At 42.2% G+C, this 16,703-nt stretch overlaps 1 protein-coding gene across 1 annotated transcript in view; it reads right to left on the bottom strand.

The window, feature by feature from the left end:
• Positions 1–16,703, bottom strand: part of Eml6 (EMAP like 6) — a 145,666-nt gene that overhangs the window by 33,665 nt on the left and 95,298 nt on the right. Inside the window, exons 23-26 of the mRNA XM_059275183.1 lie at positions 11,070–11,158; positions 9,457–9,633; positions 3,250–3,451; positions 3,007–3,133 (exon numbers count right to left, since the gene is read on the bottom strand). Of these exons, the coding sequence (XP_059131166.1) occupies positions 3,007–3,133; positions 3,250–3,451; positions 9,457–9,633; positions 11,070–11,158 (595 nt within the window). The remainder of the gene's footprint in view (positions 1–3,006; positions 3,134–3,249; positions 3,452–9,456; positions 9,634–11,069; positions 11,159–16,703) is intronic.

Below are 16,703 nucleotides of genomic sequence, written 5' to 3'. Positions count from 1 at the left end.
GGAGTCCAAGTGAAGACATATGGTAAGCTGAGGCAAAGCTGAAATGTGATTGGCATATTTCATATGTGCTAAGTGTAGGCCAGTATTCTCTTCAGAGTAATTATTATTTTTTCCTCAATTTTCTCACTTCCCAAAATATTGGAACTGAAGGTCATACGACTTATGAAGAATAAAAAGTCACAATATGTTAGAAGTTGTACAAGAAGGCATGATGTAGTCTCATAGCTATTTTAAAGTCAAGTATTTGAATCTAATTAGAAACAATCCATGGCTGTCTTTGGAATAAAAAATTTCAGTTGCTTCCAAATGATTGATGCAAAATATCTTACCCCACACTCTATCACTCATTCTGATTTTTCCTGCCTGATGCTTCTCTCTTCTGTGCTTAGAACTGCCTCGTCTTATCTCTGAAGTCCAGAGTCCCCTAAAGTCACTGACCAGCATGGGAGAGGCTGCTTGTCCTTGGCTCAGATTTGGACTTTCTCTCTACATCCTAACTCGATGCCCTGGCTAGCATGGGCACACTCTGCTCCCAGCATGCTGTGCATCTGTCTCTGTGGGTAAAAGCCCTCTACAAACTGAGGCTGTCAAGCTTTTTTAAGTTATCAAGGAAATCGCTGTCTACAGAAAAGGCTTGATCCTTTCCCTGGACCTTTTACTCTTCTTAAAATGGTTTTCTTTACTACATGTTTTCTTCACTGCATTCAAGGGTGAATTATCTTTTAAAGTGACAGTAGACAAATGCTTGCTTATAACTCTACCAAGAATTTTTTCTTGTTTTTTGAAAAAGAAAGACTCAATTCAGTGTGCCCTAACATAACAATTCTTCAATCTGAAAAAAATAAAGAAAATAATGTGTGTTAACAAGTTTTAATTTTAAAATGGAAAACTGTTACCCTCCTCATTCCCCATCTCATACTAAATTAGACAGCATGGCTTTTTATAGAGCTGTGCAAAGAGGTAATAAGACAAGAAGTGGTTGTATGATTTGTGATTTCAAATCAAACGTGGAACCAGGAGTCAAGATGGTGGTATTTTAGTGATGGGTCTCATTTCCATGTGATGCCCCACTGAGTGGTGTAGAACCCAGCTTAAACACCCTTGGAATAATGGGCAAGCCAATTCTACTCAGGATGGAATGTGAAGTTGGAGAGGCTGGATACTTTATTTTTTAAAAAGATTTAACTCAGACCAAATGCCTTTCTTGGGTAGATCAATTAAGTGGCAGGCCTGTTCCTGCATTCATGTGTGTATGTTTCTTTGTTCAGTTCTTTAACATCATTTTCTCCTTGTAGTTACTTTAAGAAAAAGAAACTATACTTTTAAAATCATTTCAGAAAAATCCATTTTTTAAGCAAAAGAAAATTTTTCCTTTGCACTGTAACGTGCAATAAGGACTCAAAGGGGAGAATTAACATGTAACATGCAATAAGAACTCAAAGGGGAAAATTAACATGTAACATGCAATAAGGACTCAAAGAGGAGAATTAACATGTAACATATAGTAAGGATTCAAGGGGAGAATTAACATGTAACATGCAATAAGGACTCAAAGGGGAGAATTAACATGTAACATGCAATAAGAACTCAAAGGGGAGAATTAACATGTAACATGCAATAAGGACTCAAAGGGGAGAATTAACATGTAACATATAGTAAGGATTCAAGGGGAGAATTAACATGTAACATGCAATAAGGACTCAAAGGGGAGAATTAACATGTAACATGTAATAAGGACTCAAAGGGGAGAATTAACATGTAACATGCAATAAGGACTCAAAGGGAGAATTAACATGTAACATGTAATAAGGACTCAAGGGGAGAATTAACATGTAACATGCAATAAGGACTCAAAGGGGAGAATTAACATGTAACATGTAGTAAGGACTCAAGGGGAGAATTAACATGTAACATGTAATAAGGACTCAAAGGGGAGAATTAACATGTAACATGCAATAAGGACTCAAAGGGGAGAATTAACATGTAACATGTAATAAGGACTCAAGAGGAGAATTAGGGTTTTCCTGCCTCAGCATCCATCTCACCAATGGTCAACCCACCACTCAGCAAGCTTACCCAAAGTCGGTCACTGAATTGAAGTGAGAGGTTGGATCTGAACCCACATCTGAGAGTAAGTGGGGAACATGTTTATCACATGGCTTCATTAGGCAGAAGGCTCTAACAAAAGCAAAACCTTGAATCTCAGCATACAGTGCTGTGTCGAGGTAACCCTGATCATCCAGCCTACCTCAAGGAAAAGAGCTCACTGAGAACTTTCCAGATGTTCATCAGTCTGGGCCAAATCACTGAGATTCTCTTCTGATTCTAGTTTTCAGTAAATATTTATGTTTCCCAATTAGGGACATAGTTAATTATGTAATTACAAGCTTTGCATTTTAAAATTATACAATGTTTGGCAATTTCTCTTGTCAAACTGAAGATCAGAAAGGTACAAGATAGCCTACTACCTATGCACAGCATTCACAGGGACAAAACAAATGGGTCATGTCTGGAAATGCCAGCCCCTGCACAGAGCTGGGCAAATGAGGGCACAGTAATGGGAAGTACATCAAGTGACAGCGAATCACAGAAAGACTGGTCAGAACACAAGGATTTCCACCACTCCGTCAACATCCCCCACCCCGCTTCAAAAGCTTGCCCTCCTGTCCTGCCGATCAGCAAGCTGTCTTGTTAGTCATGCATTCAAGGGCCTTTGGGGCTCTCTTGCTCCCTCCCCTAGGTGAGCAAAGCCCAGTCCAGGCAAATTTCTTGCCTATCCAAGCCATACACCATAACCAATCTGCATAACTGTGAATGACTCTTGGCTTGTGCTGAGGGCATTGGGCAGTTTCCTCAACTTAAGTCTGTGCACAGGTTAATACTCCATAGGCAGATAACAAAAGTCTCACTTTGGTATAAATTCAAGGGCAAAGAAATGTACTCTAGTTCAAATAGGTTTGTTGTTAGGTACAAAAAAAATGCAAACAGACCTTGCAAACACCATACCTTTCTTCCATGGACACCTCTTTTAGCTGCTGGTGTGGTTTGGTGCCTTCCATTTCCCTGATGCTCACAGCATAGATCTTGGTGGTGTAGTCAATGGCTTTCTCTCTAGCAACATCACTATCATAGCCTCAAACAACAGAAAGAGATTGGGGTGTGAGCTGGTTTTCAGGTGTTCAAGGGGAGGGAGCAGAGAGAAAGGTACCATTATAATGGAAGGGAGGGACATGGCCGACTGGGACTCACCTCCATCTTCTTCTGCATCCGTATCTGACTCCTCACTATCAACTAGTTTGCTCTCCTGGGTCCCCACAAATTCCCTGGTCCAGATCATCAAGGCTGTGTCAGCACCTCCTACTGTGAGCAACACAGAGTCATTGTGCAGCCACCTCACGTTGGTGACGTGTGCGCTGTGCCCCACATACTTCTTGAATCTTGCATGCTGTCCCTGCAAATAAAGCCAGAAGCTGGCAGTTACCAGTCACGGCTCATTATTCCCATGGTTTGTTCTGTTATCTGGGATGTAACAAAACTGCTCAAAGCAGCCATTTTGCTAGTATCATGAGAATGCATGCTCTGTGCAGGCAGGGCCGGTCTCTCCATAAGACAGTGCTTGGCCACAATAGATCTTCAACATGTATTTTTGAGATGTATTTGGGAAGTAAGGAAATACAGTTTGTTTGTGTGTCTCTCTAACATCAAACGCATCAGGCCCAGAGGTGTTTAGTGTGAACTCCTGATTGACACTTCCAACCAGTCCCCATCACAACCCAGGCAAGGACGGAAGGGGGCAAGGGACCTCAAGTAATGTCTAAAACAAATGCCACAGCAGTTTCTTCCATGGACACTGGAAAGCAGAAACCACTCGAAGAACTGTTGTAAAGACAAAGCAAGCTCTTTTCCACCAGACAAATCTAAATAAATAAAACCCAGTTTTCAAGTCATTACTGGAAGCTTTTGGAGTGGGGTACTCAGGCTGCACCACTGTATCAGCAGGTGTTGAGGGGTGGAGGGTGGGGTATGCCTCTGGCTGTCCCCAGGGTTGTCTTGACAAGTGCTGGGAAGCCAGCATTGGCACCAGAAGAGCTTCCATTCTGGGCTCATGAGACATAGCCTGGCAGAAGGAGCTCTTGTGAGAGCCACTTAAAGAGGTGGTTTTTCCATCCTCTCAGTGGCTCCCAGGGAATACCTTATGCAATGTGGTAAGCCACATGAACTCCTGGGTCAGGAGCCAGCCATCCGTGTGCCAGAAGAAAATGTTAGCCCAGAACTTACAAGAGGCTTCCCAAGGGCTTCGGACTGGTGTACTGGGAAGCCTGAAACAGTAGACACATGGCAGGAAACAGGGGCAAGGGCTTGGGGCTTCAGTCCTGCAGCTCTCTGGAGCTGCTGACCCTCCCTGTCACTTGGAAACTACCCAGTCCTCAACAAAGCTCATAGAATGGTAAGACCAGAGAAGCCAACAGGCGGGCAGTATTTCCAAGGCCTCTAGCGCTCTGTGTGCCAAGATCTAATGCCCCCTTCTGGCCTCTGAAGGCACCTACACTCATGTACACATACCCAACCACTCATATATATACATACACATATTTTAAAAAGTAGTAAAAATAAATCTTAAAAAAGGAAGAGAAAGAAACTAAAATTTAGCAAGAGATCTGAACACACATTTCTGCAAAGAAGGACTGTGACTGTAAAAGTGAATAAATACATAGGGATATGTTTGCCAAGTGAAGAACAATGCCTGGAAGATGTGCCTAGTAACTAGGGGAAAAAGCAGTAGGTAAGATGACCAAGAAGACAATTTAAGATATGCTAGATAACAAATGAAGTTTGCATTTTGGACACAGGAGAGTGTTGTGTGGCAGGAATAAGAACTCCATGCATTGCCTCTCTGAAGCAAGGTTCATTCTATAGCCAGCCCAACCTCACACTTAGGATACTTCCAGGCCAGCCTATAAGGTACCAGGATTGTAGACATGCACGACCACACCTGATTTTGCTGTCTTATTTATTTATTTATTTATTTTGATTTTTCGAGACAGGGTTTCTTTGTGTAGCCATGGCTGTCCTAGAACTTGCTCTGTAGACCAGGCTGGCTTCAAACTCACGGAGATCCACCTGCCTCTGCCTCCTGAGTGCTGGGATTAAAGGTGTGTGCCACCAGGCCTGGCTCTCATGTCTCTTTTTATAACTCACTAACTCTGTTAGACCAGTGCTCCATGCTTATGAATTCATTCAGCTTTACTTCTGTATAGCTCCTCTTTCCACAAACACTCACAGTGCTGTTAGGAAGGAGGACACACACTCACAGTGCAGTGATGTGTTTGAAGGGAGGACACACACTCACAGTACAGTTAGGAAGGAGGACACACACTCACAGTGCAGTGATGTGTTTGGAAGGAGGACACACACTCACAGTGCAGTGATGTGTTTGGAAGGAGGACACACACTCACAGTACAGTTAGGAAGGAGGACACACACTCACAGTGCAGTGATGTGTTTGGAGAGAGGACATATACTCACAGTGCAGTTAGGGCTGTGATGTGTTTGGAAGGAGGACACACACTCATTCACAGTACAGTTAGGGCTATGATGTATTCAGTTAATAGTGAATTTGTTCAACAGACCCAGAGCAGCTGGAGGAGCAACTATACTCATCAGCATAGTGTACACTAATTGGGTAAGAGAAGTGAGCTAGAAAAGCTAGATTAAAAAAAATAGGGAGAACTAAATATGCCTATACAGACCTGCAATACCAATACTTGGAAGGCAGAAGCAGGAGGAAGACAGTAAATTCAAGGCCAGCCTGATATATATGGGCAGTGGGGTGAGGTGAAGAGAAAGAAGGCTTAATAGTTAAGAGTGCCTCCTGCTCCTCCAGTGGACTGGAGTTCTATTCCTAACACCCGTGTTAGCCACTCAAACCACCTTTGACTCCAGTTCCGGGTCATCTAAGGCCCCTTTCTGGCCTCTGAGGGCACTTGTACTCATATACACACATAATTTTTAAAATAATAAAAATAAACCAGAGAGAAAGACAGACAGACAGACAGACACACACACACACACACACACACACACACACACACACACACACACACACACACAGAGAAAGGACCTGAACAGACATTTCTGCAAAAACAAAACCAAAACAAAAAAACTGACATGGAAATGAGAAATAGGGGTATGAAAAGCCATTCAACGTCACTTATCAGGGGAATGCAAATTGAAACCATAGGAGATATCACCACATACGTTAGGACAACTGGTACCCAAGAGACAAAAGAACAAGTGTTTGGGAGGGTGTGGAGAAAAGGGGACATGGATGTAAATGCTAAGATAATGTTGGTGAGAATGCAAATTGGTACAGCATTATGGAAAACAGCATCAGGTTCCTCAAAAATTCACAAATATAAACCACTGTGTTCTATTTGCTACTTCTCCAGCCCCAATCTTTTTTTTTTTTTTTTTTAGGTTGTGGAGACTAAATGCTGTACTTGCAAGTGTCAGGCAAGCACTGTCCACTGACCCTCCACCTGAGCTGTGTCTGTGGACTGTCCAAGTTCCTTCTGTGTTTCAGTTACTAACCCTTTATCAGACACTGTGAATGTTCTCTCACTTTGGTGGCTGATTTTTGACTTCTTTGATAATTTCCACTGTTGTATATAGTGTTTTTAGTTTAGTATAGTCTCACTTGCTTATTTCTGCCCTTGTTTGTTTTTGGTTTTGGTGTAATATCTAAGATCCTGCCCTGGAACTCTGTAAGCCTGAAGGGCACAGCTTAGTTGACTGCCCCAGGCATCCCACCTGAACAAGAGTAAAAAACAATAGTACCACAGGGTTTCAGCTAAGAATTTCCCAAACCTTGAGTCAAACCAAGGCATCACATTTTTTAAAAATTGTCCTAAAAGAAGTTTCATTTTAAAATGAAGAAGAGTGGAGGGCTGAAGAGATGGCTCAGTTAATAAATGCCTTCCACTCAAGCATGAGGACTTGAGTTTGTATTCCCAACTCCCATGTAAAAATCTGGGCATGGTCATAGACTTTGTCACTTTACTCCTGGGGCAGATTCCTGGAGCTTCCTTGTTAGGGATCTAGCCAGTTGTTAAGCTCTAGGCTTAGGGAGAGACTCCGTCTCAAAAACCAAAGTAGAGAGCTGGAGAGATGACTCATCAGTTAAGAGCACTGGCTGCTCTTCCAAAGGACCCAGGTTTGAGTCCCAGCACCCATATGGTGCTCACAACACCTATAACTCTAATTCCAGGGACTGGATGCCTTCTCTGGCTTCCAAGGGTACAAGCACACTTGTGATGCACAGACATATATGCAGGCAAAACACCCCCGCATGTAGGTTTTTTTTTTTTTATTAAAAAATAAGATAGAAAGTAATAGAGGAAGATATCCAACATGCACCTCTGGTCATCATATATAAGCATGTACACATACACTCACATATGTATAACACACACACACACACACACACACACATATAAAAAAATTAAAAGTAGAAGAATCAAGGAAAATGGCTGCTGAGAACTGAACTCTGACCAAATAGGCAAGGTGAGGGGAAGTAATGGATCACTGGGTGAAGGCTAATGAATGTGGGATGAACAGTAATGTCTGCACTGGACACGTCATTAGAAAAGGCTTCTGACAGTGATGATGTGACCAGGTCTAACAAAAGAGAACAAAACCAAAAAACATCCAAAAGACCTGGAGTGGGTGCTGAGGAAACCTGTATGCTTCATTTTAAACGTGTCAGTTTTGCATGAACCAGAAAACGGAAGTAAAAACAAGTAAAACAGAGGGAAGTTAAGAAGACTTCTTAGGATAGATGTTACAGTAACAGACAGAAAATGTACTTATTTCCTCTGTCAAAGAGAACGTCCTTCCAAAGGGGAAAGCCAGCCCATTTGCACGACTCCATGAACTATCAAATGTGACCACAAACACTATCAACTCCATGAACTCCATGAACTATCAAATGTGACCAGAAGAGGTGGTATCAGACACGGGAAGGCCGCTCCCACAAACAAGCAGGCACTGGGAAGTATTGACTCGTGAGCTGATGCAGTCTGGGATGAGATGTTAGACAGGCGTTCAACAAGGGATTTGGAGGGCAGGACCCATGACTGTGAACTGATTTTACCTCTTCTGTTGGGCGGGTCCTTAGGAGAAACTGGGGATGACAGAGACACAATAAGCATGACTTTTAGCTATATGTTTACAACATTTTTTATTGTATGTTTGTTTTGAGACATATAGTCCTGGCTGGTCTCAAACTTGCTTGGTAGCCAATGCTGGCTGGAAGCCCCTTATCCTGTGTCTGTTTTTCAAGTGCTGGAATTACAGCATGTTCTTCCAGCTGGTTCATTTCATCAAGTATTTTAATGATGTCTTGGAGGAGGCTATAGTACTGTAGAGAGTTTTAAATATCTGTTATCAGTTACAGTACTGAAATTAAATGTAGATTGACACATGGAACGGACACTGATGGGGGCATCTGGCACTGGTGTTTGACTGTTATCTCTTTCCATGATTTAGAAATAAGAATGTAAAACCAAGATGACATGATGCTAGAACAGAGTAAGCAGTCCTGAAGGCATTTGAAAGATGTGGCTAGGATAGACAAGCTAAGCAAGATAAAAGCTCTCTTGGTATAGACACAAAGCACTATAAGCAGAGTTCAGAAACTAGATTCTGCAAGTACAGGGTAGGAACACAAACACTTTTAAGAATGACAGCTACACGTATAGTTCAGCTACAATTTCAACTCAGCTGCTGACGTTTTAATTTTATTCAATGAAACTGTAAATTCAAAACCAAGAAGCTAATAGTCTGGCTGTGCTGTGAGCTAGTCAGGTTCTATCGGAAGTACTGGTTCAGTTCTAGGCAGCTGGAGAAGGGACTGATGATGTCAGCATAGAGGAAGAGACAGCTAGAAATCATGCCACATGGGAAATGGCCGAAGGAAACTGATGCCCAGACAGGAGATGAGCCTGCAGGGTACAGTGCTCCTACATATAAAGGCTGTTAGAGGGCTGGAAAGATGTCTCAGTGATCAAGAGGCAAGTGCAGGCTGCAAACAGGAGCTCAACTCGGGGTCAAGTAATGCCTGTTAACAGCAGAAGCTGCTTAAAGACAATCGTGCTGCTTTCAGTGACAGCAAGTTCCTGGTCTCTGGAACTGTGCTAGAAAGGCAGAGTGTTAGATGTAAAGACGAGCCCACAGTTCATACGAGTAGGGTTGCAGGACCTCTATGTCATGAGAATTTCACATAAGTCATTCACTTAAACACAGCATGAGGGAGGTTTCTACACAGCATTACAGAAGTAATAAATATTATTTCTCACTGCCCATGCATTCAAATAAAAAATGTCCACTCAGGTGCAACAGATAGATTTAGGTCAACTAATGAAATAGATCAAATCTATAATAAACATGCAATATTACCTTCACAGGATATGAAAAAAGCTTAACAAAACCAAAATCATCCCCAGTGGCTAAGAGGGAGCCATCTTTAGTAAGACTGGCAGCATTGACATCAGTCACGTCGCTGTGTGCTGGCCAGATTCCTTCACAGGTGGGCCCTAGGACACAGGTCCATGTGTCCCATTCTATCTTCTCAATCTGCAGGAGGATAAAGAGTGTGATCATTTTGTATAGCCTTATTTCTTTTTGTTTTATTTAAGAGAAACGACTTTTCAAATGAGTAGTTGTAGATGACAAACTTTGGTTGCTGAGCCCCAATTCTTAACTGCCATTGTTGTTATTGTTGCTCTTTTTTATGAGACAGGGTCTTAGTCTGTAGCCTACGCTGGGCTTGAACTCTCAGTAATCCTCCTGTCTCAGCCTCCCAAGTATTAACATTACTGGCACAAGCACTGTATCCAGCAACTGAGTTGCATATTTAAAGTAGTATTGCCATTTCTCAATAAGCCAATACGACAATCAAATATTTTTTCTAGATCAAGAGCATACTTTGGAATTTTGGAACTCTGACCATAATAAAGGTTTGTAAGATTTTAACTAGATTTTTAATCACTGTATAATCCATGAACTAGATCAGCTATTTTCAGGCCCGGCACTGACACCTTATTCCAGATCATTCTTTGTTGTGTTATAATGGTCTATGCAGGTAGCCGTGTTTAACAGCATCCCTGGCCTTCACCCCTTGGATGCCAGTATGGCCCTTCTCCATGGGCACTGACAAATGTTCCTGGGGGCAAACTACTCTGGCTAAGAAATATTGAGATAGTAGATTAAAACAAATCTTTCTTTAAAAATATTTCAGTGTGTGTATATGCATGTGAGTCAGGGGTACTCACGCTACAGTGTATATGGGGAGTCGGTACTCTCCTTCCACTTTCTGAGGATTGAACTTAGATTGCCAGCATTAGCAGCAAGTACCAGACTCTAAGTTTTTCATAGGCTTGATCTCAATTATTAAAAAATTACATGTCAAGCAAAGGGCATAGGGAAAACACAGGGAAAAGAAAACAGTTTCAGAAAGTATCTTCCATTATCATTAGGGATAATATTATTTATTACTACAAATAAACACTGAGAAAATATCTAAAAAATTACATTCATATAAAGCATTGCACAAAATGGCATGATGCATGGAAAAGGTGGCATGTGCCATTCAGTTTGTTAGCATACTCAGTGTCTTCAGGAAACAGTACTGAGCAGAATGTCATCACGATGTCAGCGACACAGTCATCCCTTGTCCTCAGAAATTAAAAAGTCTAAAGGTAGGCAGCAACCTGTGTTCTTAATTAAGATTGACAGGCTTGATTAGAATGCATATTTTCCAACAAAGGCAAAATATCTTTTTTTAAATATATAACTTATTTTTATTTTATATGCATTGGTGTTTTGCCTGCATGTATGTCTGTGTGACGGTGTCAGAAGCCTTGGAACTGGAGTTACAGACAGTTGTGAGCTGCCATGTGGATACTGGGAACTGAACCCAGGGCCTTTGGAAGAGCAGCCTGTGCTCTTAACTGCTGAGCCATCTCTCCAGCCCCCAAATATCTTTTAAAATCTTTATGTAGGACTGTTACCTCTGAGGGCCTTATTATATGTCTTTTGCCTCTTGGAGCTTCAAAGAAAAGTTGTTCTTTGGCACCTGAATTAACTTGCAGCAATTTCCCTGTTATGGTAGAAATAAGAGAGTGAATTAAACTGTGCATTTACTATTTTGTTATAAAATGCTAAGCATGGCTGCCACAACTTTATTCATTTTAATTTGTCTCATAAATTGAGTTAAGTGTATGTTATATTATTTCAAAAAGCACATAAATATATATCAACACAGTATGTGGATAATGCCCAAAGCTCTAATTTAAAAAATATGGCCCTTATAAATTTGACCTTAAGTGTCTGTCAGATAGCACAAGAACCTAGGCTGGTCTTTTGTTTGGCAGCACTAAAATGAGCTATGATTTTCCAAGCCCTGACAAAGTAAAACTTTCCACTCCTTTTCCCTACTGCTGTCTAATATGTAGATGAAGTAAAGGCAAACTGTTCTGGCATTGAAAGTGAGATTCTTGTGAGAATTACATTTGCTTTGTTCTAAATTCTAAATCTGCCTTTAAAGTTAGAGATAAGAAAGACAAATACCGACCCCCTAACCTTGTCTTAGGGGAGACTTCAAAAGGAGAAAGAGGGGATCCTCCAACAAAATGTTCAGTGATCAGCCATCCGGATATACAACTATGGTCTCATTCACTGTGACTGATGTTGAAAAAGCTTCAACTTCTAAATTCTCCTCCTCCAAGGGCAGCAATCCTTCATGAATGGAAAGTGTCATGTGTTGGAGTATGGTATCTACTATTTTTTTGCAATGGTTTAATTATGGAAAATTTCAGTTGGGCTTGGACATGAGAATACTTTAGAGAACCATGAATGTCTAGCTTCCACAGCTAGGAACTCATTTGACTTAGGACCCTCTGTTGACTGCCTCTGCCCAGACAGCATGCATTTGATCTGTAAACAATTCACATAAAGTGCTGTTTCGCCCCCCCCCAACTCTTGGGAAAGATAATACCCAAAGATTCCTCTGTGCTTCACATGCTATCTATAACATTTATTACTTGGTCTGAAACCTAAAGAAGGTTTTCAAGTGACGAACTAAGAAATGAGGTTCTCCAGACTCTTCACTGCTGATCTGATCTAATAGTTTCTAATTTGGTAAGGTATCATGTGACTGGGGGTGGGGCTGCCTAGACTCTGAGGATTGAAGGAATCTGAAAGGGGGCCTCTGAGATAGACATAATTTGCAGATTTTATGACTAAACATGTGAAAATGGACAAAGAGAAAGAAAGAAATGAGGAGGATTTAAGTGAGTGTTCACTGTTCTGCAGAAGGAAGTGAGCAATCATTACTATTCTAATGAACTAAATATATCTGCAAAGATATATTTATTTTCAAAAAGTGATTGTAAAATACGTGGGAAACAAATTAAAAGTTTCAGGTAAGACATTTTCTGAATGCAGCCATTCCTTGATTACTCCTGAATTATAAGATATTAGAAAACTCAGGATTCTAAGTCCCACATCATCATAACTCTCTTTGCTAACTACAGTTTTAAAGATAATACTTCACAGTTAAACCTCCAGATACTGAGCTAACAAGGTGAGGAACAGACTGCAAGAGCGTTAGCGACTCAAGGCAGGCACACACAAGAAGTGCCACACAATGCCAGACACCTGTGGGCATTCACCTGCCCTTCCCTTCCTTGAGAACCATCTCAACTGAAGACAAGTTTAACTCTGGTGACAGATGCTGACCCAAGAGGACCAAAGCCCACACTGGGCAAGGCAATAAAAATTGTCTCTCCCCAAGAGTTGGCATCCAGTAGGTGTCCTGCTGGGATGAGGTGTGGGTTCTAGAGCTGAGAGTGACATTTGGGAGCAACTGAGACTGGACAGTGTGCAACTGAGTCAGGGAAGGTCTGTGTGTACAACAGGGGCAAAGTTACACACAGGACCCAGAGGAGCAGCGGTGTGATCAGCTGCCCCGAGCAGGAAAGGAGGGAGTGACCGCTTGGTTCATTTCTCAGAAGTTTCCATTTCATTCTTTTTGTTTGTTTGTGTTTTCAAGACAGAATTTATCTATGTAGCCCTGGCCGTCCTGGAACTCACTTTGTAGACCAGGCTGGCCTCAAACTCAGAGATCCAACTGCCTCTGCCTCCTGAGTGCTGGGATTAAAGGCGTGTGCTACCATGCCTAGCTTACAGTTCATTCTTAAAGCAGTTCCTTAGGTATTGCTTCCTGCTCTTGGAGGCTATGAAGCACTCTACATCTTTCCAATAAACTCATCCTTCATCATCATTTTGAAATTTCAGCTAGTTTGACTGGGTTTCTGTTCCTTGAAAGACAGACTATGAATTAAAAACAACTACTTTCATGTTTAAGAAAGCCATAATTGTGGGCATGTGTTTTCTCCCTTCTTCTAATAATTACATGGTAGAAATAGTTAGGTCACCATATTTCCTCTCCCTCTGCCCACTGTGCACTCTCTTTCTTTGTTTTCTCTTCTTATCCCTGCCCCGCCCCACAGGAATCTGAGGACAAGGAGCAGAAGCAAACACAAAAAAGTCTGTACCATCTATATATTATTGTCCCCAAATAATAGAAACTGAATTCTTTCAGAACTCACATTTTCATCACTAGAAAAGTCTTCTCATACAGAAAAATAGGATAGAAAAAAATAAAACAAACAAACAAACAAACAAAAACCTGTCCTCATAGATAAGGAGAGATAGCCAATCACACATAGCAAAAGCCACATGCATTAGCCCAGTTGCCACATATCTTACAAGTCAGGATAATTCCAGAATTGTACTACATGGATCAAACTTGCCAGGCCATTTGAAGTGAAAATAGAAACAAAATGTCTTGTGAAGGTTCTAACTGTTGTTTGGCTAAAGATCATTTAGTCCTACTGTTTTCAGAAATGAACTTTTACTATCTACAATACATCCTGTGTTTTGCCTCTCCCCATGTATTCTTTTCTCTAGTATTCCATGCATGAGCCTTTATTTGGGGAACTGATGTTCCTGCAAAAACAAATGAGCCTGCTGTTGCCATGGTCACGAAGGCTGCTGAGGCTGAGGTTGCGCCTGCGCCTGCGCCTGCACCTACGCCATCCCCACCCCTGCTGAGCCAGCTGGCTCTAGCAGATGCTTTCACTATTTCTGACAAGCAAACCCCTGCATCTAAATTTTGCTCTTTACCTTCCATGTTTTCAAGGCCTCTGCTATGAAAAGCGCGGCACATTCCTGAGATATAGCACTTTGGAACCCGGGATATCTGGATAACAGATAGTTGACAGCTGATGGGACTTAGTTAAACTACGCAAGAGGCCTGGGTGCACCTGCTCCCATTCTCAAGATGGTTTAGACTCTAAAAACACAAGTATTCTACTGTGCTCTCAAGCCATAGGGACCACTGGGTCTGACATCTTCTGACGGAAGGCCCTTTTGGAAAGGGTCTTCAAACACTCTGGCCTCTCCCTCCTCTTGCTCTGAGTGCCTCCCCAGTCCTGGGGGCTGGCCTTGGGTAAAATAGAGGACAGTAAGATATTTCCCATCTCCCTCACCAAGTGATGGCTCCACTCTGAGTCACTTTACACAGACTCAACACCCGCACTACCCCTAGCAACAACCTGGTCATGGCTACAAAGATCTTGGTTTTTCCATCCCAGCTTTTTCTTCTTCAGTCTCCAGCATGCGATGTAAGGCGTACACACATGCAAGAACAAAATTAACCCAATTCTCCAAATGTAAACCCAAACCACAGTACGGGATCAACTTGTGTCTGTTAAGAGACTTACTAGCCAAACAGAGAAAATTCAAGTGTTAAGAAGGGTGTCAATGACTGGAACCCTTGTGTGCTGCTGCTGGAGAAAAGGCCAAGGGGTGCAGCTTCTGTGAAGAACAGTGCAAAGATGTCTCAGGAAACTGCCAACAGATCTAACTACTTCTGTCGCTGGGTACATACCCCAGGCATTGATAACAGGGGCTTGAAAGACACTTGTGCGCCCAGGTTCACGACAGCATTGTTCACAATAGCTAGTGTGGAGACAACCTAGGTGTGTATCAACAGATAAATACAAAAGCAGAAGGTAGAGTAGACACATAGTCAGCTATCACCTGCCTTAGGAAGGGAATTCTGGTACAGGCTGCAACATGGCGGTGTCCCTGAAGACACCACGTGGAGGGAGATGAGCGAGTAACAAAAAGACAGCACTGTGGGATTGTTACTAAGATGAGGTGCATAGAGAAGTCAATTTCAAAAGGCAGGAAAGGAAGTTCCTAGGGACTGATGGGAGAGCTGTCGTTTGCTGGGTAAAAAGTTCTAGTCCTACAAGACAAAGTGAGTTCTGGAGGTGGATAATAGTAACGGCCACACAACAATGAGAATATACTCCATGCTTGAACTGTATATTTAATAATGGTAAAATGTTTATGTATTTTCCATCTAAAATCTCTTTAAAATCTTCCAAATCAAAACTTCATGTATCCCATTTTTCTGTTGGTCCTTCACTTCCACATAAAACTACTGGTGGGTTTTATCCCCTAACAGTGACGGCAAAAGGAAGATTTCACACCTCGTGTCAGGTGCTGTAGCTCTGTGTGTGGTGGGCTCTGAACAGTCATCTTATCCTAGCACACACAGGGAAGAAGGAATAGGGGCAACCATTGCCTTCTTGAGTTGTTAAAGCAATAGAACAGAGAATATAAAAGAAGTAGGTAGTGAGAGACAGTGTTCCCACTTGCTCCTCGGCCTTCCCAACTCTAAGGGACTCAAGTGGCCGTGCTCCTGCCTGACCACAAGTTCCACCCCACACCCTTGCCTCTCTGCCTGTCCGGCATGGCCCTGACCTGAAAGCCATGGGGGGTTATCTGATTTCCATTTTCCCTCGTTGGGGCTGGCACCTCTTACAATAAGTCACATGTTTTCCTTTCTATCTACTGTTAAAAAACTCCTGTAGGCCATAGAGCTCAAAGAAAGTTCAAATTTCAGTGCAGCAAATCCAGACATAGCTGAACAACTTCTTGGCCCAGTCTATGACTATCTGTAAAAAATTCTTGAAATAAGGTATCCAGAGTCTCTGCAGGAACCTCTGCTCAGACCCTTGCCAGCTTTCTCTGACTTTTATTAGTTGCTTTTGGGAATGCCCCACTCAAAATAACCTGGAGCTCCCCAATGTCTCCAGAATAGAATTCCACATGAACTAGCATGGCGGAAGGGTTCTTACCTCCACTGCTCAGCCAAGTATTACTCACCACTTCTTTACCCCCCCGCCCCCCCCCCCTCTCAGCTCTGCACACCACGTTCCTTTGCTATCTGGTATCTTGTATTTCCCTTGGCACTCAGAACACACACCGGACTTTTCTACCATAGCAGGCTATGACTTCTTTGCAGATGAGGATCCTGCCCACTCCTAAATGCTTACTTCAGGCTAACATCAATCAACTCTCTAGGATCCCACAGTAAACCCCTGTATAGCACTTACAGTCCACCCCAATACTGACAGGGCCCATCCCAAGTCTCCTCACTACTTCCTCTAGGACTCACAGCTTCTCACCCCATGTCTGTATCGTCACACATCTATATTCTTTCAGAACAAGCCCATCTCCCTCCTGTACTGTGGTTTGGGTTTACATTTGGAAAATTGGGTTAATAA

The sequence above is a fragment of the Peromyscus eremicus genome, chromosome 10 (assembly GCF_949786415.1).
Source record: "Peromyscus eremicus chromosome 10, PerEre_H2_v1, whole genome shotgun sequence".
Classification (NCBI taxonomy): domain Eukaryota; kingdom Metazoa; phylum Chordata; class Mammalia; order Rodentia; family Cricetidae; genus Peromyscus; species Peromyscus eremicus.
This window is presented reverse-complemented; position numbering and strand designations above follow the sequence as displayed.